The sequence below is a fragment of the Tamandua tetradactyla genome, chromosome 5, assembly GCF_023851605.1.
Source record: "Tamandua tetradactyla isolate mTamTet1 chromosome 5, mTamTet1.pri, whole genome shotgun sequence".
Lineage (NCBI taxonomy): Eukaryota > Metazoa > Chordata > Mammalia > Pilosa > Myrmecophagidae > Tamandua > Tamandua tetradactyla.
The window spans coordinates 73,244,960-73,272,337 of NC_135331.1; the positions used below are offsets into that span (position 1 = coordinate 73,244,960).

General features: G+C 37.6%; 1 protein-coding gene across 23 annotated transcripts in view; it reads left to right on the forward strand.

Annotated features, from left to right (window-relative positions):
• NAALADL2 (N-acetylated alpha-linked acidic dipeptidase like 2) overlaps nt 1–27,378 on the forward strand; it is a 1,514,274-nt gene that overhangs the window by 1,100,545 nt on the left and 386,351 nt on the right. For all 23 annotated transcript variants that reach the window (XM_077161086.1, XM_077161088.1, XM_077161081.1 and 20 more), the window contains one exon: nt 5,610–5,753. In XM_077161086.1, the coding sequence (XP_077017201.1) occupies nt 5,610–5,753 (144 nt within the window). The remainder of the gene's footprint in view (nt 1–5,609; nt 5,754–27,378) is intronic.

A 27,378-nucleotide genomic window follows, 5' to 3' on the forward strand; every position in this document is an offset into this window, starting at 1 on the left:
ATTTGAATCACTTCAGAAAAACAAATAAAAAGAAAAAAAGTCATACATCCTGTACCCTCTACCTCGCCCTCTCATTGCCCACTAGTTTATTTCAATCTAACCAAGTTTTTACTCTTTATGCCCCCAACATTGTTTTTCTTACTCATCTATCCCCACTCTAGATAAAGGGAGCATCAGCCCCACTGTTTTCACAGTCACAGGCTCACACTGTAAAAGCTGTATAGTTATACAATCGTCTGCAAGAACCAAGGCTATTGGAACACAGAGGGTGAGAACTTTTAATTTGGGGATCTAGTGATACAGGAAAAGATTCTGTCATCTTTAATTTTGTGTACAGTGAGCAACACAGATCATCTTTCTTTATCCTTTTTTTTATATCCTCATTGCTGCAGAAGATTACATAATTGTGCCATGGGAAAATATGTAATGATTTGGTCAGTGCTAATCAAAATCTAATGTGCATAAGAATCACCTGGAATCTTGTTAAACTATAGATTATGAGTCAGAAGGTCTGGGATGGAGCCTGAGATTCTGCATTTCTAATGAGTTCCCAGGTGATACCTTTGTTACTTGCTGGAGGACAGCACATTGACTAGAAAGAATCTATGTTTACATTGAGTAGCAAGGATCTCCTGTTTGCACACACATACACGCACACTCACAGAGTAAGTCCGATGCCAAGGGATGAGCTATTTCTCATTTCAAAAACCTCCCCAATTGAGTCACATTATCGTCACTGATCCGCATGAAGTCCCTCTGGTTGTGTAAGCACCATGTTATTCATCTTATCTTACCGGTCAGTGCCTTAATTTTGAGGCCACTACATGTTAGATTTCTAAACTCTAAAGGTTGATTCTTCCCTATGCTATTTGGGTAACTGGAGCTTGCTGAGTACACTGTCTTTTTAACTGAGTTCGAAAATTGCACCTTGTCACACACCCAAAATAAGTACTGGCACCTGGCAAAACTTTCATGTTCCTTCACACACAGAGCAGAGGAGGTGACTGAGGTCAACATGGACAGTTTGGAAAGCTATAATGAATGCAAAGTCCATTAAATACAAATGATTATAAAATAGTTTGCTTATTTTAAACCTCATTTCTTCCAAATTTCACCCATTGTAGTTTAGAGGGTAAAAGCTCTATCTTGGCAGAGTTAAGATCTTTTCTCTTAGAAGCACAGATATATAGTAGATGGTACAAGATTATCAGACTGATAATTATCATAGTTACATTTCAAATAGGGAGTTAATAACTGAGTCAGACAGGATTTCATATATCAAATTTCCTTTAATACTGTATGCATGTAGCATTTCATCAGGGATTAGCTTATTGATGGGATGGATCCATTTGGATCTTTATCTGGAATATAAAGAGGGCATAAATTGAGGAGAGAATTAGTTATCTACTAAAACAAAAATTGCCATCAATCAGTCTTTATTAAGTATAAGTTATGTACAAGGCATGGTATAAATGCTACAATCTAAAAGTTAAGTACTAAAATGTAATGTCACAGTCTCTTCTGTGCAGTAGCCTTTGTATCAAGACACAAAATCCACCCTTATTTTCGCCTCATAATACAATGAATTCGGATAGTTCACAAACGTTTTTAAATATCGATTGATAAAAATGGCACAAGTGTTTGATTTTATGTATAGCCCCTTAATAATGTAAGGAAATGAAATTCTTCTCTCAGCTCTTCTTCAATAAATGGGTATTAAAAATATTTTTTGTATGTAATTTAATCTCAGTGTCCTATAAAGTCTTGTTAAGTATCTTTTCTCAGAAGTGAACTTTGTCAAGTTTACATTAATCTAAGAGTTAAAAATTAATGAACCCCTTACTTCAGATATTTCAAAACTAATGCAAGCCCATTAGTAATACAGCACAAAAAAATAATTTAAAAAATTGGGCATGTTCAATTACAGTTTAGGGTTTATGCATATTTAACTTTTAAGTCCATTGTTTCATACGCCTGATAGAAATTTCTAGAGCAAGAAAAGGAATACTGCCATTGATTTTTATTAATAGATAAATATATCTTAAAGATACTTTTACTTAGTCATTTTTTAAAAAAAATCTATACAAGGTAATTTTAAAACAAGGTTAATCAGTGAACTGTTGGAGATGGATGTGTTTGGAAAGTCTATTTATATGTCTGCTGGGGAAGGTTGATAGTTAGCTGGGGGAAGACAGAAACATACAACAGCACAGAATTTTAATTTTTTATTCTGTTGTGCTCTTGCTCCATTATGTAGTCATTCAGAAAATCAATAAGACAGAGGCATTGAAACTATTTTTCAAAGAATTGTTGATTCTTTTTTTTCCCTCCATTCATCATTGAACTCCTGGCAATGTGCGGTGCATTGTGTGCCATACAATGAGGCAGATGACTTGGTCCTTGTTTTCAGGGATTAAGAGTCTAAAGTGGGAAAACAAATATTTTTATATAGTGATAAGGTTAATTAGAAATGTCAAGTACTGCAAAAAACATACAGATACAGTGGATGGAAATTGAAAGGAGTGTGAGATCACATAGAGCTGAGGGTGTCAGGGGAAGCTTCATAGGAAGGCGACATGTGAGTTGAGCTTTGGGGAAGAATATCTTTTATAGCACAAGATGTGTGAGAAGACAATTAACATGGAAACAGTGGCTTAAGCAAATCATGGGGATGTAAATCACAGAAAACGGAGGGGTGCTTGAAGTTTTACCATAAGATGCATGAAAAAGAATGATAGATATTAATGCTGGAGAGAGAAGTAGGCATCATTTTGTGAAGTGTCTTGAATGGCAAACTAAAGAGATCCGTCTTTAAGGGATGGGCATCCACTGAAACTATTTGGATGGCGGAGAGGTGAAATCATGTAACATTTTAAGATTAACTTTGTATTGGGAATGTGCCAGCACCCAGCATCTAGCAACAACTTCAGAGTAACAAAGACTTGATTAACAAACACTGTTTTGGTGTCTCACCCACAGGAAAAGCTTCAAGGCCATTGCTGAAAGAGACAAATAAAAGCAGGGAGTAGAACTAGAGTGAGATGGCTATACCAGGGCTTTCTAGGAGATGTGCCAAGGCACCTTGTCTAAGCCTTGAGAAAGGAATCACTGGCACCAGGGGCAGCCTGTAGCAATGGGAGACTTAGGACTGGTCACGGTGGCTGACAGCAGCCTCCTGCTCGGCCCTACACCCCTTCAGCTTTCTCCTGTGGGGTGCATAAGCATTAGCATCTTTCATGTGAACCATGCAGGGCCTGGTTTATGGGCAGGCGAACTGTGCAGTACACAGTGGCCCCTCTCCACACACCCTCAAGCTTGACTTACTGCTCTTACCACTGTCTTGCAATTCTTCATACTTTTTGAATGATACCCCATATTTTTATTTTGCTCTGGGGCCTGCATATTATATGGCATCATGGCATGACAATGGTTGGGAAGAATGGACTACACTGTAACCAGAAAGCACTGTCATGTACCCATCCAAAAGAAGTTAATTATGAGACCAGTACTGTGCTCATATAACAAAGCTGATCCAAAGCTTAAATCTTTATTATTTTTTTCTTCAAAGCCATGACTTCTATGACTGCCACAGGCCTCTGCTAAATATCATTTTTTTAGCCTTGTGGTTTTCCAGATGATGAATTAAGGGAACACTTCTGTAACATATTTTCTCATTTAGAATCTGCCTCCTGGAACTCAAATCCAGTATGGTTGAGCTGCACCCCCTGCAGTCCTATAAAATTAAATTCTGAGAAAACCTTTAGCAATTATTTTCCCTAATAAAAGTTCTGAAAAATATAGCACTGTGTTGAAAATTATTATTGGCTTCCTGATAGAGCCATTCTCTTGTGTATTTCCTTTTCCGAGTCAGTACAAATATGAGTAATTTTTTTAAGCTATTTCTTTAATACTTTAGTTTATTCTTTCCATTTTCTCTACTTTGACTAAGTGTGTATTTTTCTTTTACTTTTGCTTTCATACTTGTTTTCTTTCCTTATTTTTACTTAATATCTTTTTCAAAGTTATAGATAAATGTAGTCTAAATAGTCAAATATTTCTTATAAGGTGTAATTTATAAAAATATACCTAAACTTACCCTGCCCTATGCTCCCCTCTCCCAAAGGCAAATACCTAATCACATTCAATATTTTCTGTTGCTATTTTTTTTTGTATTTACTCCATGTTTCTAAAGAATGTGTTTATGATATTACTGCATCAGTTTTCAACTTTATCCATTATATTGACTTACCAGTATGGAAGATAAAGTTTTAACTTTCTTTCACAACTCTGCATGCTCCCTTCCTCTTACCTTTTTTTATCCTAAGAAAAATGATACCATTTTGGGGGGTAGATCAAGAGTCATTATTTATTATATCATGACTGTGTAACTATTACTCACATCAGAGTCACATAGTGTAAGACGATTTCATTTCTTTCTTGCACAACTTTTTGTCACATTTTATAGATTTGAAGCTAATATTTGTCACATTTTATAGATTTTTAATTTTTCTACCTATTTGGCAATGCTTCAAATCCTAACTCTCCAGGTTTACTATAAATATTATCTCAATAGTTTGATATACATTAAGCATTCCCATTAATTTCATCTTCCTGGAGACTTCCCTGCCTAAGCCCCTGACCTCCTGTTCATGTTTTCATTGTTTGTCTAGCTCTGCTGCACCGATGTCACCCTAGAGTTCTCCTTGGCTGAGAGCTCATGCCTCAGAATGGCAAAACTAAGTGGAGTTAACTTCTGTGTATGGGTGGGATTTATTGACTGTTAAGTTGTTCCATTGGCAGACCTCCCAATTTTGGTATTTTGATATTCTCCATTGACCTGGCCACTTTTACCAGAGGGATCTATTTTCCTACCTGGAAGGAAGGATTCTGGGAGACAACTACAGAAAAACATGGGAGAATTTCAACATTCCTTATCCCCACCTCTTTTTAGTATGATAACTCATCCTTCACTCTACCTGATGTCTCCCTCTCAGAGTCTCACAGATTTGTACTGGAGGATCTCATCAGCTGGGGGAGTGAAGGTACCAGGGAATGCATTCCTTCACAAACAGAATTTTATCGAATCCTTCTGGTTCCAATCCCTCCTTCACTCCCACTGTAATAGGTAGCTTCTGTGGCCAATTCCTAAGACTTTCTGGGTTCTGTGGTACAAATTATATTGCTTCTCAGCTTCTCCTACTGGTTTCAGTTCCCTCAGGTATTTTATATTATTGACATTTATTCATCTGCTTTCTAACATCTAGAATCTGATTACTATTATCTTCTATTCTCTTGGACTCTGTGGGTTTGTGCTTTTTTTTTTTCTTTCTGTTGTCATTTTAGTGGAGTTTTATGGGAGAAAGGAGACAAATCTTGTACACAATCTGCCGTCTTTAATTGGAATTCATGAATGTATTTGGAGTCAATTTTTATTACAAAATTCCTCAAATCATTTTAATAAGTAGACAAGAGTATACCTAAAAAAATAAAGAAGCAAAAGAATATAAATTATCATTCATAATTCAAATACTTATTATGAAGAAAGTCCCTTAAAATGTGTGTGTGTTTTAATTTACTAAGGAATCTGTTCTTTTCTCTTTTGAATACAGATGGAAGCATTAGACAAAACCGATCAAACCTCACCTCTCTCCTTGTGCAGCCCGTCTCTGCATCTCTCGTTGCAAAACTGATCTCTTCTCAGGAGGATAGAACCAAAAATAGTACCTGCCAGCCTCTCAGAATTCCAAATAGAGGTAAAATGTTTGTCTTTCTGTGTGTCTTGTAGTTTTGTCAGAATAGTGATCATTCTTAATCGCTTAAAGGAACAGGGTTAAGATTATGATTATTGTTTTACAAATCGCTTTTGCTTAGTTGAACATTTAATTATCTTCTGGGGCTCTTTAAGGGACTTTGCAGGAATTTTGAAAAAGAAATATTAGGGAAAGAAAAGCATGTTCTGTACTGCTGCAAGGAAAAGTAGCTTAAGAAAGCCTTTTGAACGTTCCACTAAATCTGTTTAACATAGTTTCCCTGCTTCAGCTTGAATCTTGTCTACCAAAATTCAATGGCTAGCAGTCAGCTATCCAGGGTATGAAGTCTTTTAGTATAAAGCATTAAAGCCTAATTCCTGCAGTTGACTAAAAAAATCCCTCTGTCTTTATACATCATCACCCGAGACATGATTCTTGTTCTGCAATGCAGTTTGTCAGACCTTGTTGGACCACATAGGATAAAACTGAAGTAGTTAAGCTACCTGAGGTGGACTGAAAGCCCAGGGCTGCATTTTCTTTCTGCCTCCAGCCTCAGCATTTTAGTTCTTAAGAAGATTCTCTATTTACGTATTGTTGCAATGAAATACAGTTTAAGAGCTCTGTCTTGTGTGAAGACCTACCTATGTTTTATTTCAACTGTTTTACTCCTGACAACAAAAGCATTAACAAAAGCATAAAAAAAAAAATTAAGAAACCTAAAAGAAAAAAAAAAAATTCTGAATGCATCCAGGATTGCCTTTTCTAAGAAACTATGCTTCACAAAGTCCTATAGATCAAGAACCTCCCAAACAGATTATTGATTAAGCAAAATGAGACATATAGGAAACATAGAAGAGCCTCAGACTAGGAATGAAGAAGTAATCAGGATATTTTGTTTTGCTTTTATTTTGTTTTTTGGTCATCTACTCTGAGCTCCACAAAATGATCATAGGCACTATTTGTTAAAATACGTAAACCACTTAATTCTGATTTTATTGTAAGGAAAGCACTGGACTCATGAAAGCTGATATATAAACCCAGATTTAACTAATTAATTAATTCAATAAATATTCAAAGCCTCTTCTGTGTCTAGCCAGGAATTGGACAATCCTTATATGAGCTTGCCCATCCCCTCCCAATAGGAAGCCTTTATTTCTACATCTATAAAAGGATATCTGATTTATATCATCCCAAATTGTTGTGAGAAGCAAATTATGATATATGTTGGAATACTTTTATATACTGTAAAATGAATGTCTTTCTTATGAAATAGCTATATCAATTTCCTTCCCAATATATTAAAAGTCTGCAGAATAATGGCATAGTGAAACAAATTGAAACTTTTCAGCTGTATCTTCATGATAAATTAGCAACAGATATTGGGTCAAAAAAGAAAAATTGTGACATACTGTGGAATCTGTTTACAATCTAAGTTTTAAAGAAATGTGATAGGTCTGCTTTCTCAGGAATTATGCCATATCAAGTTTTTCTCATGGATTTAGTAACTATTATCCTTTTACCAAATTTCAGATGGTTATATCTAAGTCATTGAACAGATATTTCATATTACAATGGACCTTCTTTCTTTCTTTGTTTTGGACAACAGTGTTCATGATTCATCCAAGATAATTAATTTATAAGCTTTCCATAAATACTTTTAAAATGCATTAGTTGCTCACAATATATATATATATATCCAGAAGGGATGTGCAAAGAATATAGAATTAGTTGCTATATTTTCAAGCAATAAAAGCAAACCTTGTAGTTTACAGATTTAAAAAGTAATTTAAAACCTATTATAATTACATCTTAATGCTGATTTTTCTAAGGGTAGTCCTGAGTTTTAGTGTAGGAAAGTGTTCACTCAGAAGTTTGGAGAGTAGTGCATTAAAAAATGTGTGCAAATCAACTGTATTAGGGTTCTCTTAAGAAACAGAACCAACAGAAGACATCTGTAAATATAATATTTGTAAAGATGTCTCATGCAACTATGGGAATGTAATCCACAGAGCAGGCTGTGAGGCTGGCAACTCCAATACAGGGTATCGATGAATGCCATAGGAGAGGCTGGCGGGTTGAAAAAAAAAACAGTAAAATTTCTCTCTTCTTCCTTAAAAGTCTGCAACTGATTGGACCAGATCCAATGAATTGGATTTTCTCATTTATAGGAGACACAGTCTTAGTTGATCACAGATGTAATTAGCCACAAATGGCAATCAACTGACATGATTTAATATCCTAAACTCCCAGTTTATCAACCAGCCATGAACTATGCTTGCAGCAATGGTTAGGCCAGTGCTTGCCTGACCAAGACGACTGGGCACCATCAGCTGGCCAAGTTGACACTAGAGCCTAACAATCACAGTCCACCCCTTGTCAACTTGGTAGCGATATACATCTCCTTGAAACATACTTAATTTGTAAACAGAACACAATGAAAGACGTGTTTCACGTAACAATAGTCAGCTGCCCTTGTATATAACCAGAAACACACTAAATCTCTTCAGAATAGCATGCAAGTCCTTAGGTAACATTTGCTTTTTAACTTAATATCCTGTACTTAAATACTATAGCATGAACAATACAATTTATGCCATATGATAAGAGGAAAATGAGATACTTGCTTAAGGTGCAAATACAAACAAACTCAAAACAGGGGGAAATATTCATATCATCAAAGTCCTCGTTTCTGTAACAGGTCACATGATCATAGCTTATGGTTATCACTACTTACGTCTACAATCCATTCCATGTCCCCTTTACCCTCAGCAAGCACTTCAGCTGGCTATGGTTCTTCGCCAGGTGGGGCGACCCAGACCTTCATTCCTGAAGTTTCTGGGCCATTGGTAGTCCTTCCTGGATTGGGTTGTTGCACTTTTCCATTGACTTTAATCACAGGAAATGGCAGTATTAAGAGACACCCTAGGGGATCTCTTATATTCCAGGAAAACTCTTCTTTACCTTCAGTGTGTATTGTAGTCCTATTTCCCCCTGATAGTAAAGATCAATCACCCCAGATGATATACTTATCCCCTTCCTTACTTGTTGATTCAGAGGCATGAGAAGCCCAAAGTGGTGAGGTGGCAGTCTTAACTTCAAGTTCAGTGGATTCATTGTTGCATCTTCTGGTAGGAGCACTCCTTCTTTTGAAACTAAGACTTGTAGACCGGCAAAGCTTCAGCTTTCAGGGACAGGAAGCAAAATTTTTCTAGTGGATCACTAGGGGTGATAGCGAGTGATGCCACTTCCATTTCCACTCCTTGATTCCTGGACTCCTGGCTATGGGAGAAACGGCACCATACAGTGGACACTGATTCAGAGCATACACAGCCTCCTGGAGAACACTGCCCCAGCCCTGCAACATATTGCTACCTAGTTGGCACTGTGATTGGGTCTTCAAAAGGCCATTCTACTGTTCTAACAACCCAGCTGCGTCTGGATGATGGAGAACATAGTAAGACAAGAGAATTCCATGAACATTTGCCCCTTCCTGCATTTTATTATTGTGAGGTGGGTTTCTTGATCAGGTGCAATGATGTGTGAAATACCATTATGTACGTCCTTGGATGATAGTTTTGGTGGAAGCACTGTGTGCAGGGAAGGCAAACTCTTATCAAGAGTATGTGTCTATTCCAGTTAGAACAAATTGCTACCCCTTCCATAATGGAAGTGGTCCAGTGTAATCAGCCTGCCAGGTAGCAGGCTGTTCACCTCAGGGAATAGTCCCATATTGGGAACTGAGTGTGGGTCTCTACTGCTGGCAGATTGAGTACTTAGCAGTGGCCATAGCCAGGTCCCTTGGTGAGCAGTAATCCATATTGCTGAGCCCATGAATAACCTTCATCCCTATCACCATGCCCACTTTGTTCATAAGCCCACTGGGCAATGGCAGGAGTGGCTGGGGAAAGAGGATGACTTGTATCTACAGAGCGGGTCATCTTATCCACTTGATTATTAGAACTTCCTCTGCTGAAGTTACCCTCTGGTGCACATTCACATGAGATACAAATATCTTCATGGTTTTTGCCTACTCAAAAAGATCTATCCATTACTTCTTCTCCAGACCTCTTTGTCACCAATTTTCCAATCATACCCTTTCCAAGTCCCTGACCATCCAACCAAACCATTAGCAACAGCCCATGAGTCAGTATACAAATGCACTTCTGGCCAGTTTTCCTTCTAAACAAAATGAACAACCAGATGCACTCCTTGAAGTTCCACTTGCTAGGAGGAATTCCCCTCACCACTGTCCTTTAAGAACATGTCAGAAAGAGGCTGTAATTCTACAGCTGCCCATTTTAAGGTGGTACCTGCATATTGTGCAGAACCATCTGTAAACCTGGCCCAAGTTTTTTCTTCCTCTGTCAACTGACTGTAAAGAACTCCCCAAGAGGCCATAGCTCTGGTCTGGGAAAGAGAAGGTAATGTGGCAGGAGTGAGGGGCCTTGGGCATTTGGGCCACTTCCTCATGTAACTTGCTTATGCCTTCAGGACCTGCTCAAACTTTAGCTCATATACCATTTCCATTTTATGATGGAGAGCTGCTGCACATGGAGAGCTGTTGTTTGGTGGGTCAGACAACACCCAGATCATGATAGGAAACTCAAGTCTCATGGCAGCTTAGTGACCCATGGTTAAGAATTTAGTCTCTCCTAAAGCCCAGTAGCAGGCTAAAAGTTGTTTCTCAAAAGAAGAGCAGTTATCTGTAGTGGATAGGAAGGTTTTACTCCAAAAATCCTAAGGATCTGTGTTGTGATTCTCCTATAGAAGCCACCAAAGACTCCAGACAGCAACCCTGTTTGCCACTGACCTGTCTAGCACCACTGGATCTGCTGGATCCTACGGGCCCAGTGGCAGAGTAGCTTGCACAGCAGCCTGGACATATCACAGAGCGTCTTCTTGTCCAAGTCCCTACTCAAATCTAGCAGCTTTTCTCCTCACTCAGTAATTATTCTGGAGTAGCAAACCAAAATGAAGAATATTTTGTCACTAAAATCCAGAGAGGCCAATTAGTATCATAGGAAGGGCCAGATACAACAGCTTATCCTTCACCTTAGAAGGGATATCTCTATATGACCCATACCACTGGACACCTAGAAATTTCACTGAGGTAGAGGACTCTTATAGTTATGTTGGATTTATCTCCTATCCCTTAACATGCAAATTCCTTACCAGTAAGTACAGAGTATTTGCTACTTCTTGCTCACTAGGTCCAATCAACATGATACCATCAATAAAATGGACTAGTGCAATGTTTGTGGAAGGGAGAAATGATCAATGTCCCTGTGGACAAAATTATGACATACGGTTGAGAGTTGATTTACCCCTGAGGTACAACAGTGAAGGTGTACTGCTTGCCTTGCCAGCTGGATGCAAACTGTGTCTGGTGGTCCTAATTGATAGCTATTGAGAAAAAAAAGCATTTGCCAGATCAATAGCTACATACCAGGAACCAGAGAATGTGTTGATTTGCTCAAGCAATGATACCATGTCTAGAACAACAGGTGCAATTGGAATCACAATCTGGCTAAATTTGCAATAATCCACTGTCATCCTCCAAGACCCATGTGTTTTTTGCACAGGCCAAATAGGATATTTGAATGTGGATGTGGTGGGAATCACCACCCATGCCTCCTTCAAGTCCTTAAGAGTGGCAATGATCTCTGCAATCCCTCCAGGAATCCGGTATTACTTCTGATTCACTATTTTGCTGGACAGGGCACAGGTCTAGGGTGGCTTCCACTTGGCCTCTCCTACCATAATACCATAATAGCCCTCACTACATGAATCAGAGAACTAATGTGGGGATTCTGACAGTTGCTGAGTATGTCGATTCCAATAATGCATTCTGGAACTGTGGGAAAAAACACAGAATGGTTCTGAGGACCCACTGGACCCACTGTGAGAAGGGCCTGAGCTAAAACTCCATCAATGACTTGATCTCCATAAGCCTCTGTTCTGAATGGTGGACCAGAGTGAATTTCTGGGCTTCCTGGAATTAGTATCACTTCTGAGCCAGTGTCTAATAATCCCCAAAATGTCTGATCATTTCCTCTTCCCCAGTGCACCATTACCCTAGTAAAAGATTATAGGTCTCCCTGGGGAAGGCTGGAAGGAAAGCTAACAGTGTAAATTTGGGGCAGTGTAAAAGTGTCCTTCCCCAAGGCTATCTGACTCTCCCCTCATTCAAGGGACTCTGGGTCTGTAAACAGTCTCAAGTCTGGAAATTGATTAAGGGGTCATGACTCTGTTTTTGTAATCCAAGTTTGACTTCTGTTCACTTGACCTAGAGCTCGTCTGCTTATACAGCTCAAACAAGAATTTAGTAGAATGCTCATCTATTTTACCTCTAGGTACCCCATGATCTACTAGCTAATGCCACAAGTCTCTTCGAGTCAGATTATTTTGACTCCTGTTTAAGTCTGCTGTTCATTATGGTGGCCACACCCACCTTGACTATGGTGATTAACTATTGCTGCAAGCCTTCTGCCGACTTGGGATCTGATCATCCCCATTGTGTTTAAGGATTGCTTAAAGACAGCAGTTCCCACAGTAATGTCTGACCCTACAGAGAAGTACAACTACAGAGCTCTCCGGGGCTGATGGAGCTAGTCTCACAAATTTATTTCTCAAAGTTCTGGTGAAGTACAGAGTGGCATTAGCTAGTAGATCATGGGGTACCTAGAGATAAAATAGATGGGCAGTCTACTAAATTCTTGTTTGAGCTGTATAAGCAGAAGAGTTATAGGTCAAGTGAACAGAAGTCAAACTTGGATTGCAAAAACAGAGTCATCACCCCTTAATCAATGTCCAGACTTGAGACCGTTTACAGAATGTCCTTTTTGGACATTCCTGGGGTATAGGAGCAGGTCTTCCATGATAAATCCACTCTAATATTCCCATCTCTCTAAGCTGCTAGATCCCCTCGTGCACATTATACAAAGGCAGTTCTGACATTTCAACCTTAGGTAATGTTGGCTATCTTTTGACCCATATTTCAGTCAGTCCTCCAAACAAACTGTTAGTGCCCTTTCTAACCCCTGGAGTTACAAAATTGAAGCAGAATCTCTGCTTAGTGGGCCCATATCAATAAATTCAACTCGAATCAACTTTATATTCTTTCCACCATTATCCCACACCCTTAATATCCATTCCCATACATATTCCCCTGATTTCTGTCTATGTAGATTGGAAAACTCACACAGTTCTTTTGAAGTATAGTATACCTCTTCATGGGTCACACTTTGAACCTCACCTTTTGGAGTCTGTTGGGACTTTAGTTATAGGTCTTGAAAAAAAGAGGGGTTGTGGAGGTGGGTCATGAAAAGAATTAGAAGTGTCTGTCAAGCCAGTTACCTCAGGGCATTCCATCGCAGTTCCATCTGGTGAAGCAAGATTAATTGCTCCAGACAGAGGAGTGAAGCCTGTTTCCCCAGGGGTGGTGGTTACAGGTTTTACAGGTTTTGCAGGCATTGAAGGGTTAATCTCTATAGGTGGAGGCTGGTTGACAGACATCACTGGGCAGGCTGGAGGAAGTTATTTCCTCAGGGCAGGCTGGAGATTGGAGGGCTGTTTCCTCAGGACAAACCATTGCAGTTCTATCTAGTGAAAGTTCAGCAGATTCCAGGGTTCTCATGTCCCCACTGCCATCATTATAAAGCCATATGTCCCCATCGCAAATTTCAGGATCCTATTCTCTTCCAATCAGGGCCCTTACTTTAACAGCAGACATCCTGCAAAGTTGAGATTTTAGTTTATGTTGTGAATCTGCTACTCGCATAATGAGGCCTGTGTCTGGTTTCAGAGATCTCAAGGCTGCTACCACAGGAAATAAGATTTCTTTTAGGGCACACATGGACACCTTGACATCTTTTATATAGTGCTTAAGTTGCAAATTTGAAAACTTCAGCCCATCCCTTTCCCTCATAACTGTATCCAACATAACTAAAAACAAGCAGCCAACATCATTATACTTCTTAATTCCACAAAACTCCATTAAGGTGTCAAAAAAAAAAAAAAAAAAAAAACTCTCACCCACAGCCTTTCCTTGTATACATATACAATTAGCAGAATCTAATGGTGATATTTTGAGTATCTCTATTGCTAATTCACCCCATAGACAGCCAGTGCTATCTTGATGATTGGAAACAGAGTCATTAGTGCCTTTGAGTCTAAACAGAGTAGTAAACTAATTGTAAAAACCCATTTTTAAGATTCTGTTTCTCAAGAATCGCCCCACTTCTGGTACCAAGCTGTATCAGTCAGGATTCTCTGGAGAAACGGAACCAACAGGCTACATATGTAAATATCAGATTTATAAAGATGTCTCATGCAACCATGGGAATACAAGAGTCCAATTTCATGGGGCAGGTTGTGAAGCTGGTGTCAGTTTTATATCTTAAGGTTTGGTCACTCTGGTCCAGCAGTGATATGAAAGAAAGCACAAGAAGTTCCTGGTAGAGTGGTCATATTTAATTCTCTCTCTCTCTCTCTCTCTCTCTCTCTCTTTTTCATTCTTTCCTGAGGCTTACAGAGCAATAGTCCCTTATATGCTAAATTACACAAAAGTGGCACTTAACCAACTGATAACATCATTCGCGGATATATGATTGGATCCATGTTGCATCATTGGTTACATAACATGTGCTGTGTTATGGCTGCATAAGCTATGCTGTATCATGCTTCACTGGAACGCCAGACCTGGAAACACTTAAGGCGGCCATCTTAACAGGCTGCTTATAATAAACAGTTTTTCAGGCTCCATACCTGGCAACTCCAATTAAGGGTCTTGATGAACTCCACAGGAAATGCTGGGTAGCTAAAGAAGAAATCAGTGAAAATTCTTTCTTCTTCCTTGTCTTCAACTGATTGAACTAAGTACAACTGATTAGATTATAGCATTTGTGAGCGACGTGCCTTTCGTGGATTGCAAATGTAATCAGCCATTGGTACACTCAACTGACTGATAACTTAATAAACCAGCTTTCCATTTTATCAACCAACGACAAAATACCCTTGCAGCAATGTTTAGGCTAGTGCTTACCTGACCAGACAACTGGGCATCATCACTTGGCCAAGTTGATACCAGAACCTAACTATCACATTAAGTAATTACTTACCTTACCCATTAACCTTTTGTGTAGACCAAATAAATAAAAACACTCTATAATCCAGACAACAATGTAATGGAATTGACTTAATGCGTGTGTCTTTTTAGCGTGTTTGCCGCTTCCCTTTTTGAATTGTTAGAGGTTTTCAGCAGTATGGGATGAGTGGGTTTATCATATGCCAAGCTTTAGAACTAGACCCTGATTGGTTTAAGCCAGTTGGCATTTCCCATCAACCTTATTACGATTGTTAAAGGTTGATCCAAGTCTGGCTTGGCAGGGGCAGGACTCAGTTTCTGGACTTTAAACAATGACCTGCTCTAACATGGAAGGTGAATAAAAAAGCATGTAGCCCTCAAATCTGTTGGTAGTCACCTTGGGAACTTAAAGAATATTAATCTACCTGAGAATGGAGCCAATATAAGGAAGTAGTAGATGAGAAATGGTCAGAAAGAGAGAGAAATATTTTTTGTCTTTATCATTTGAGACCTCAGTAAAGCCTTGTCTGAAGCCACATCTACTGAACTGTTCATATATATGAGTCAATACTTTCCCTTTTTGGTTTTAGCTAATTTAAGTTGGGCTTTCACTTGTAACAAAACTACTTAAATGATGCAGAGCATGAAACAAATTAAACAAAGGAAAAAATGTCGAACTCATGAAATAATGCCCAGCAATGTGAAGTTGAGAGTAGGGCATTTGAATCGAAAGAAAATAAACTAAGAAAATAGATGGAGGGATGGAAAAAGAAGCAGGAGAAAAGTTTTGGACTAAATAAATATAGACTGTTTGCATTGGTTAGATAACTGAACAGTGATTTCGTTTCATTTTCATTGGCCTGAGTAGAGATGTTCTAACTCTTTGTAGGTCTTCCCACTGATCTAATATACTGGCAATCTTTGTGTTTGAGGTTCAGTTTAAACATGGAGACTTTAATTTTTAAAAGTCAATGTGACTAAAAAAATATATATATCAGTGTGACCTGTGGCTGAAAACCATGAATATATTGATAAAAGGAGAGAAGGAATGATAAAATCCATTAATGTAACTTTGGGTAGAAACATTTAAGAAGTTAAGAAGAAACATTTTAATTCATCATATTTGATGAATCACTTACTTTGAAAAACAATGACTGTCTCTGTGTTGCATTAAATACCATCTGTGATGACAAGGTTTTCTACAAGTAAATTTGGGGCATTTCTTTTAAAAATGTGTATGTATTTTTGCTATTATTTGTTTATGATTTTTTTTTGTATTCTTAGATAAAAATTAAAGTTTTATTAGAATAATACTATCAGTCTATCTGATAATGTTGCTTATTATTTATACATATTTCAAATAGATTTTGAGGATCTTTGTGATTGATTTAACCACTACTTAAAAGTACACATATTTCGTCATATCTTTTTTTTTTTTTGCATGGGCAGGCACCAGGAATTGAACCCGGGTCTCTGGCAAGGCAGGTGAGAACTCTGCCTGCTGAGCCACCGTGGCCCACCATTATCATATCTTGAGTAGAGATTTTAAAACATATATTGAATATATTATTATCCTCAAATTGGGTCCTATTAAAATTTATTCACAAATATACATTTTAGCTTTTAAATAAATATCCATCAACAGAAAATTTTGAATCTAACGTTATTTTTGTTGTATACAGAGACTAATTAATCTCTTCAGAGTAGACCCAGATTCCTACATGTAAGAAGATGCAGGAATACTTTATGCTAGTCTAGTTAAAGAATGCCTTGATACATATGTGTGTGTGTATATATATATATGTCACTGGACACAGTGGAGTGATGTGGATCTGATATGACCTGGCCAATGAGAATGGAGCCAATACAAGAGCACAAGAACAGGGTGGTGAGAAAATGAGGGAGTAGAAGGGTGAGATTCTTGTCCACATTATTGTTAGGTCTTTATAAGCATAGCAAAAAAGAATTCCTCAGTAAACAAAAAGAAAAAGTAATAGAACTGAAAGCTGGTTTTAGGGCAAGGTGGGCTTTAATAACTTCTAACCACAAACATAGAAGAAAATTTTTAGAAAACATATATGGGGGGAAATTAAATGTATGCAGAGACAACATCTATACAGCATATGTAGGTATCCAGTGTCTGCTCTTGATGCAACAAACAAACAAAAAAATCAGTGAGCTTGACTGCTTTGGGAAAGACAGATGTGTGTCACTAAACTGCAGTGGAGACACCCTGATTGGACGGCTCTTCAAGCAGACGGTTGCACAGTGAACCTAGGGGACTGAGCTGAGAGCTGCTAGAGTAATCCATAGAACTAAAGATCAGGATGCAGGAGCTGCCAGTTTGAAGTCTTCGGACAAAAGTAAAGAAAGCTTCAGAACTCACTTTGAAGGACTACTCATCAAGGGTCTTAAACTGAGTGAACATAGGTGGGAAACCTATTGTCCGAAGTCCACTGTCAGCACAGTCACTTCTCGATTTCCTGGGGAGTGCAGGCTGGGTCTACGGAGGGTTTTCTAGTGTTCTGTCCCTATAGTTATGATTTTAGGGAGAAAAAGATTCAGATTCAGTCTGGAGTGTTCATGGTTGTTGCTGTTTATTTGCTAAAAGACTTAAAGGCACCATGAGGTGTACACTCTTAAGCAAAAAATTTCAACAAGTATTTTCCATTTTTTTCAATGTTTTTCCACAATTTTTGCAGCTTCTTACATTTCTGTGAAATTGTTTTTCAGGTTCTGTCACTCTCTACAAACTGAGAAACCACTAACTAAATTTAGGGTTAATATGTAGGATAACATCCCCTAGAGAATACCCTATCTTTATGTTTCACCATCTGTTTTTCATAATGGGTTGGGTTGACATTGAAGTTCATAAATTCGAAACTGCCAAAGATTCCTCACTGCACATCTGGTTCTGTACCTTGCCATTCCCTTCATTTATCCAATATTTCTTCGTATTGATCTATTCAACATTATCCAAAAATATGTTATTTGTGTCTTTCGGTTATAAAGCCCCTGTGTTCTCTAAACTCATAAGGCTCAGTGCAAATATCATCTCCTCATGAAAAGCCCTTTAGGATTCCACTCAGGTTGGAAGTAGCCTCTCTTCACTCTCTCTGCTAGGCTCTTGGCACTCAAATGCTACTTGGCATCATCACACGATTTTCTTCTGAAGTAGATTAAAGGCAACTTGGGTATTCTTTAGAATTTTTTGTTTCTACTTTCTATATGATTTCAATTCTTTGATGTTTTCTTTATGTCCCAGGATATGACCAGTATTCCTTGAGTATTTGAGATGTTGTGTGTGATGTTCTTATATGTGTCTATTTATACCAAGTGTGTTAATCAGGTGGTTCAAATATTCTATGTGTTTATTAATATTAAAAATCTTCCTCTGTGAGTATAGATATTTCAATTATATCTTATATTTATGTCAGTTTCTGCATTATATATCCTAAGGGTGACTTCTTAGGTACTTATAAATCTAAATTTATCATATCTCCTGGTTAGTTAAACCAATAAATTTTTTCAGCCATTATCAGATGAAGAAACTTTCTTTATATCTAGTAATTCTTTGCTTTAAATTTGATTTGGCCCTTTATCAATTTAGCTACACTAGCTTTCTTTGGTTAGTATCCTTATGTTATATTCTTATGCATTTTTTTCTTTACTTTTGTAACTGAGAAGTTAGAATTTAAGGAATGATTATGATTACTGAATATTATTATATAGATATTCTTTTTTTCTTACTCTCTGGTATATTCAAATAGATAGAGGGAAATATCTTAAATCTCTGAACAGTAATCCAGCTGCCTTGATTCCCAATAATGATTATATAGCCTTTATCTTGTGCCCTTGTGATCTTAAAACCTTGTGAGTAACACTCACTTGTACCCATTTTATCCTGTTTTTCAACTTTAGAGTCTTGTAATCCCTAAAGACAGGCCCTAATGTTTATTAATGAAGGGCCTTGGGTCATCCCAGAACTAACTCACCTCAATTCCAAGGATATCTATAAAGGAAGCTGAATCTAACCAAAATGGGTCCACCTGACATATGCAGTAGCTTAAACTTTAACCTATGAGTGACCTATACCTCATTATAATACTAAAAATCATGTCCATCGTAATATTAAGGCTGCCATTTTCTTACATACATTCTGTACCTCAGCATGTAACCAATCTGCACATGCGCAATAATTAAATCGCCTCTAATTACATCATCTGAAACCATTGTGCTCATTACCCTAAAATATGGCCCTTCTTTTGAATATGATAAAACTATCAGAATTACTGCAGTTTGGGGAGACAGATTTTTAGGCCAGTAGGCTATCTGATCTGCTTCACACACAGCAATAAACTCTCTCTAAAACTCTGTGTCTCAGGAATTGGTCATTTGCATGCACTGGGCAAAAAACCCACTGCTTTTGATAGGTATCACTTTCAACCTTTATATAACATTCTATTTTATATATATCTTATTAATAGAAACTAGTTTGGATTTTTAATACAGACTAACAAATTCTGAACTGGAAAATTTGGTCCTGTACATTTAGTATGATTTCTAATATATTTTAATTTATCTTTTTCATCTTAATTTCCATTTACTCTTTGTACTACATATTCTGTTTTCCTTTTCTGTTTAGATTTGTTTATTCATCATTATACCTCTCCCTTTACTATTTTTTAAGTTATGAACATTTTATGTATTCTTTTAGAGTTACACTATGTATTAGTCAGTTAGCTGCTACAATGCAATATACCAGAAATTGAACAGCTTTTAAAAAAGGAATTTAATAAGTTACAAGTTTACAGTCCCAAGGCCATAAATGTGTCCTAACTAAGGCATCCAGAGAAAGATACCTTGGTTCAAGGAAGGGTGATCTGGGAAGGCCTGTGTCTGGCATCTGCTAGTCTTTGTTCCCAGTTCCATTGCTTCCAGCCTCTGATGCCAATTGGTTCCTCTCTGAGTGACTGTGGGCCTTCACTTAGCTGCTCTGGGACACAACTCTGGGTTTCATCCCTTAGCGTAGCATCTGCCAGGCCTGGAGATTTCTTCTCTTGAAATTCTGGCTATTTCCGTGAGTCCTTGCACAGCACCCAGGCTATTTCTGTCTCAGTCGCCAAACATCTACATCAGCAATCTCTGTCGGCTCTGAATTTTCTCCAAAATGTTTCCTTTCTTGAAGGATTCCAGTAAAATAATCAAGACCCACCTTGAATGGGTAGAGTCACATTCTAGCTAATTGAAAAGCCACACCCCACAATTGGGCATGCCACATCTCTGTGGAGATAATCTAATAAAAAATTCCTACTCTAGAATGTTGAATCAGGACTAAAAGAAATAGTTGCCCCCATAAGATTGGATCAGGATTAAACATGGATTTTCTGGGGTACATAATACTTTCAAAACTGGCACACACTAGAAATGAAAGCTTGTATCCTTAACTTAGTGAAGGTAAATGTCATTATTTTTATGCTTTGAATCTATTGTGTAACCCAGAAAAGCATGTCCAAGACTTTAATCCTCATTCGATATTGCTGGGTGATATCTTTTTTATTGTTTCAATGGAAATGTGACCCACCCAATTGTGGGCAGTAACTTTTGATTCGATGGTTTCCATGGAGATATGTCTCCACCCATACAAGGTGGGGTTGCTTATTGGAGCCCTTTAAGAGGGAACCATTTTGGAAAAAAGCTCAGAACCAACAGAACCCACACAGCCAGAGACCTTTAGAGAAAAAGGGACTGCCCTTGGGGGAGCTTCATGAAACCAGAAGCGGGGAGAAAAAGCTAGCAGATGTTGCCATGTGCCCTCCCAGCTGAGAGAGAAACTCCAAACGTCTTTCGCCTTTCTTGAGTGACGGTAACCTCTTATTGGTGCCTTCATTTGGACATTCTCATGGCCTTAGAACAATAAATTTGTAATTTAATAAATTCCCCTTTTTAAAAGCTGTTCCATTTCTGTTATATCACATTCCGGCAGTTTATAAACTAGAACAATTATCTTTATCATTATCTCCATCAAGACAATACAAAAACCTTAGAACACTTAAGACCATTGTTTTGGTTTGCTAAAGCTGCCAGAATGCATTATACCAGAAATAGAATGGCTTTTAAAAGGGAATTTATTAAGTTGCAAGTTTATAGTTCTAAGGCCATAAAAATGTCCAAACTAAGGCATCCAGGAAAATACCTTGAATCAAGGAAGGCCAATGGGTCTGAAACAGCTCTGCCAGCTGGGAAGGCATGCAGCTAGCATCTGCTGGGGTCTTTGACTTCTCATTTCAAACATCTTTGCCAGGGGTGTTTTCCTTCCTCATCTCCAAACATCTCTTCCTGTGTCAGCACCATGGCTTTTTTCCAAAATGGTTCCCTCTTAAAGGACTCCAGTAGGCAGATTGAGACCTACTTTGAAAGAGTGGAGATAAATCTCCATGGAAACCACCTAATCAAAAGGTACTACCCACAACTGGACAGGTCACATTTCCATGGAAACAATGGAAAAGTTCCCACCCAACGTATTAAATGAGGATTAAAGAGCATGGCTTTTCTGGGGTACACAACAGTTTCAAATCAGCACAACCATTTATATCCCTTCCTTACGTATATGTTATTCTCTCAGTATTTTGACTCTATCTTGTTCCCCTCCCCCCAGAACTTAATAAAGTGTAATATACTCCATCAATTTACATTTATCCATAGAAACTACTTCCCTTGTTCTTTCCTTCTCCCTTCAATTCACAACCTCCATCAGAGATCATTTTCTTTCTGACTGAAATACATCTTGCAGAATTTCCTGTATTGGTATTCTGATGGTGGTAAACCCAGTTTTCATTTGTCTGAAACTATCATTTATTTTACCCTGATGTTAAAAAATATTTTCACTGGATATATCAGTTTCCTATTGCCACTGTAGCAAATTACTACAGACTTAGTGATTTAAACCCAAAATTTATATCACAGTTTTGGAGGTCAGAAGTCCAAAATGGCTCTACTGGATTAACATCAAGGTATTGGCAGGCTATGTTCCTTACAGAGGCTTTATGGGATGTTCCATTTCCTTATGTTTTCCAGCTTCTAGAGGCTACCTGCATTCTCCAAGACTGGCAACAACTCTAGGATAACAATTTTGATAATTGGGGCTCTGTGATATGCTTACATTTTTCCTAGATGCCAACTGTTTGTCTGAATATCTGAATATAGCATTGATACATTACTACTAGAGATTCCATAGACCCCATTTACATTTTTCTATTTGTCCCAATAATGTTCCTAAATAACAAAAAAGAGCCAAGCTAAGATCATGTGTTCCTCCAAGTTGTCAAGTCTCCTGTTTCCTTCAACTTAGAACATTTTTTTAGCCTTTTCTTGACTTTCATAGCCTTGTGATCTTTGAAGCATAACCAGTTATCTTCAGTATGTCTCCCTGTATGAATCTATCTGGTATTTTCTCATTGTTAAGATTCAGGCTCTGCATCTTTGCCAGGAATATTGCTTAAGTGGTACTGTGTTTTTCCCAACGTACTTTACCAGGTGGCATGTGATGTCAGTCTGTCCATCACTGGTGATGCTACCTTTGGTCACTTGATTAAGGTATCTGCCAGGTCTCTTCACTGCAAATTTGCTCTTTTTTTCTTTTCTTTTATAATAAATTAACATTTTGTGAAAAATACTTTAAATCCATAAAATACACTACCCCACCCCCTTCCAACTTCCACTCACTAGTTTCAACATTCATTGATGTTTCTAGCCCAAATTAGTCATTACCATGATGATGTCACTGGTGACATTCCAGTTCCATTGCCCCTTTTACATTTGTAAGTTGGCATTGTACTGTAAAGAAGACTTTTCTTAAATGTGTATACAGTATGTGTGTGTGTGTGTGTGTACACGTACACATCAATATGTATTTATTCTATAGTAGGATTATATACTTAATATATTAGATGGGCTGTAATCCAATACTATTTATATTTGCATATTTAATTGTCCCAGATTTGGCCAATAAGAGCAACTTCACCCAGGGTTCTATATCCTTTTGCCATATTCTCATTATTCTTTGATTATTTCCTTAGTTTCTGACACATCAAGATGTTCTCAATTATCTTGTACTGTACCTACCCCAACCTTCTTATAAGAAGTTTCCCCAAAGGGCCCTAATGCCTTTGAGTGAAGAATGGTATTTTGAAAAATATACTTGGAGTTTAGATGTCAGCGTCATTGATAGAGTGTTGCTTTTTCGGAATATCTCAGTGAACACAGCTAGGGAAATATATTTGTATTTTCATATTATAGTTATATGTGATAAACATATAAAAATAAGTATGTCTCTGTGGCTCAGTGGCAGAATTCTCGCCTACCATGCCAGAGACCTGGGTTTGATTCCTGGTGCCTGCCCATGCCAAAAAGATAAATAAGTATATCTATGCATACAGATTTATATTTATATTTATATAGCTATCTACATGTGTTGAAAACCATTCTGATGGTGAGAAATCTACTGTCCATTATCCTAGTGTATTTACTTAGGAAGTCAGTTCCCCTATGTCTACTCAATTGCCCATTGCTGCCATTACCCCTTTCTCTATCAGGATACCTTCCTGAATCCACTAGAGCTCTGGCAACCCCACCACCTCACATGGGCTATTCGTCTCAAAGTCATTCTGTTTCACTGACTTCTCAAATGGCACCATTTCCCCTGGTAGATGCTTTCTTCCCAGATACAGGCTTCACACACACACACACACACACACACACACACACACACACACACACACTCCCTCCTCACTATGCTTGGGCCTTGATAGCTCTGCACTGGGCTGCCTACCCCATTTGGTGTCTTTCTTACCTCATAGGCAGGCTCTGACTCCTTCTTTTGGGGCCCTCTGGGCATTCTCATTTACCATCACTCTTGGAAGTGCCAGCCTTGGCCAGCCCCACTGACTGGCACCTGGACTGACTCATTCAGGAAGAGAAAGGAAGGAAGGGCAGGGAAAGAGGAAGAAACTGTGCATTGCTTTAAGTGCATGAATGCTGAATTTAAATAGGCATTATTGTACAAAATGTTTTGTCCTTTTTCTTTTGCTTTCTTTTTTCATTCAGAAATTTGTGGTTACTATCTATCTATAATGCTGTATGTGCATGCTATATAATATTCAAAAATTAAATTCACTACTTTTAATATTTCCATTGCTCCAGGGATAGATTCCTAGATTGCCCTCAGTTCCTTCTTATCAAATGATTTAGGTTCAACATGCTTTTTGCTACTTTTTTGTTTCTTCAACAACATACTTTATGGCTTTCTTGTGTCAAGTGTTGTTTTTGAAAAGCTTGGTATCAAGTTGAACATATTCTTTCATAAGTGATCTGATTTTCGTTGTGGAAAATTTTAGAATTTTTCGCTTTGTTTCTCATGCCATTAAATTTCACTGCAATTCATGTGTATTCTAGACAGATTATGTCTTCTACTATTTTCTCTCCATGAATTGTTGTTTTATTTTCTTTTCTATTTTCTTTGGGCTACAGCTTTATAGCTACCAAATCTGTTAGTTTTACTTTGATATTTTCTTTATTTATTCTCTGGAAAAATTCTCACCCTGATCTTTGAGTTCTCAAATTCATTCTTCAGCTGTACTCGTCCGTTACTAACTGTATCTACTTATCCTATGTATTAATATATTTATATCAATTATTATATTTTCCATATCTATTATTTCCTCTTGGTTATAGTTTATGATTTCTGATTTTTGTTTACATTTCTCATACAATCCCTTCTTTTTTTGAGTTTAACTGTAATGCTTAATTTAAATTTTTATACTGTTTATTCCAAGATGTTTACTTTAGATAGTATATGTGCTCAGTGTATTAACTTTCTTTTATGGTGGTTTTTGGATCTCAGATATCAATTTATTGTAGTCTGAGAACTATGCTACTCTGAACATAACCTTTCTCATGACTTATATGAAGGAAGAACGGAAGGTCAGTGCTTAGTTTACATTTTCCTTTTTTGGTTAAAGGAGAAGAGAGAGAGCATGTCTGTCTGTACTATGTAACTATTCTAAACAAACCTCATTTCCTGCCAATTCATGAAATAAATTTAGTTTTGGGGGATTCATTGTTATTAGGTGAAGCACTAGGAGTAAACAATCTCCTCCTTAGGTTTTAATCCCACTGTCCCCAGGGTTTTGGAGAAGTGGGCATGCCCAAGAATGAAGGTTTCACAAGCCTCTTTACAACCATAACTCACCCCTGCAAATATGGGGAGGCCAGTTGTGCTAGTTTGAAAGTATCATGTACCCTGGAAAAGCCATGCTTTAAACCTGATATACCTTGTGGGGGCAGCTTTTTCTTTTAATCCTGATTCAATACTGTAGGTTGGAAACTTTTGATAAGATTATCTCCATAGAGATGTGACAGACCCAATTGTAGGTATGATCTTTTGATTAGATGAAGATGTGATTCCACCCATTCCAAATGGGTCTTGATTAGTTTACTGGAATCTTTTAAAAGACGAGGTATTTTGGAGAGGATCAGAAATGACAGAAACCTCAGAGCCGACAGAGCAGAGCTTACACAGTTGCCAACATGTGGAGCCGCTTGGAGCCCAGCAGACAATGCCATGAGGTGTTAAGAAGCCAGAAACTGGGGAGAGAGGAGGGAAGCCAAGAATTGAAGGGCAGCCCTGGAAAAGCACAATGAGGAACCCCCACAGGAACAGAGGCTGAGAGCAATGGAGCCCAGGAGCAAGGGACCAGCAGATGCCGGCTATGTGACTTCCCAGCTGACAGAGCTGTTCCTGACACATCAGCCTTCTTTGAATTAAGGTATCTTTCTTTGGATGCCTCAGTTTGGACATTTTCATGGCCTTATGATTATATACTTGTAACTTATTAAATTCCCCTTTGTAAAAGCTTTTCCTATTCTGGTATATTGCATTCCGGTAGCTTGCAAACTAGCATACCTATCTAACTCAATTTCTGTTTTATTTTTTTATCTCTCCTTTTCTCAGATTTTGTCTATAAGCATACACATAAGTTCAATCATTGCATATAACCCTTTGTAATCAATTATTTTTACTGATGGTATATCCATGTTTCTGCATACTATTTCTATGTTTTAACAGCCATATATTTTATTATAATTTTCTAAGTCATTCTTCTGACGGGGATATTATGTTTTCTTCTTTAGTTGCTATTATAGATTTTACAGTAGAGATTGAATTGTTCCTATAAGATAAATTTCTAAGTACAATGTGCTATTATTATTCCTATAAACAGTGACAGTGACAGTGGCTAGCAGTGGGCTGTCCACATTAGCAATAACAAATAGAGTAGATATGTTATGAGAACATTAGTTTAACCAAAACTTTATTGATTTTCATAATTAAAATTGAAGTTGTGATTATGGTGCTGCTAGTAGTTAAGGAAAACAGATTCTATACTTTTTTTTCAGACATGAATATGGAGTAATATAAAACAAAATGTATTGGGAGCAATATCATTTATGAAGATGTAGATGAATAGATTAAAGTTTGCTTTTACAATATGCTGTTATTTGGACCAGTCCTTTCCCATTGATTCATAAAGAAACCCCTGTATTAGTTGGAAGGAGCCAATGTAAACATAGTATCCTCATCATTTTTTCAGAACTCTGCTTCTTTTAAGTAGGATGCTTAGACTTTGTGAAGAGAAGAGGGCAGAATAAAAAGTTAGAAATACTTCCACATAAAAGTCTAGAAACACTAAATGAAATATAACAAAAAAAATTCTTTAAAAGCAGCTATCTACAAATAAAACCAAATATACAGAAGCAAAAATAAAGACAGAACTAAGTCAGAGAAATAAGCAGGAAACTTTGTAGTTGCCTGGAATCAAAAAGTTAGTTATCCCGATGAATTACAGCTCTGGAAGTAATCCCTGCACCTGGACAGGAGATACGGTGATGAGCCCACGGGAGGCAGGAAGTTGAAACTTAGTCCACCATATAAAACCAGGAGCTTGGGAAAGAAGTAGAAAGAATACAAATAAACCCACCTACTGGGAAAAGGAAACTTTCTTCCGCCTGAGCCCAAGAAATGGAAAAACGAAAATCTGCCTTTAAAAATCAAAGACCCTGGCTCAGAATTTTCACTTCCTTTGTGGTATGAGAATTCCAAGCCAAGAAATCAGCATAAAAATTATCCTCAAGCCAGAAATGCCCCACAGGATGCATAGCAAAAGTAAACATAATTCTGGGAAACTTTGTATCAGAGAATTATTGACGAGATGAAATGGAGTAACTATGTTAGCATCAGAAAGAAAAAGACGTTAGGACAAAAAATATTGGGGGCAGAAAAAAGATATAAAGACTGATTCTTCAGAAAGATATAACAATTCCAAATTTGTACACACTTAGTAAACTTATGTAAAATAAATGAAGAAAAATTTTATAATATTACCCGGATAAAATTCTAAATTTCCCATTATTGAGAGAAACTTTATCATGCCTTAGTCATTAACAGATTTTAACAGAGAAAACGTATAGAACAAATTTCATGCTTGA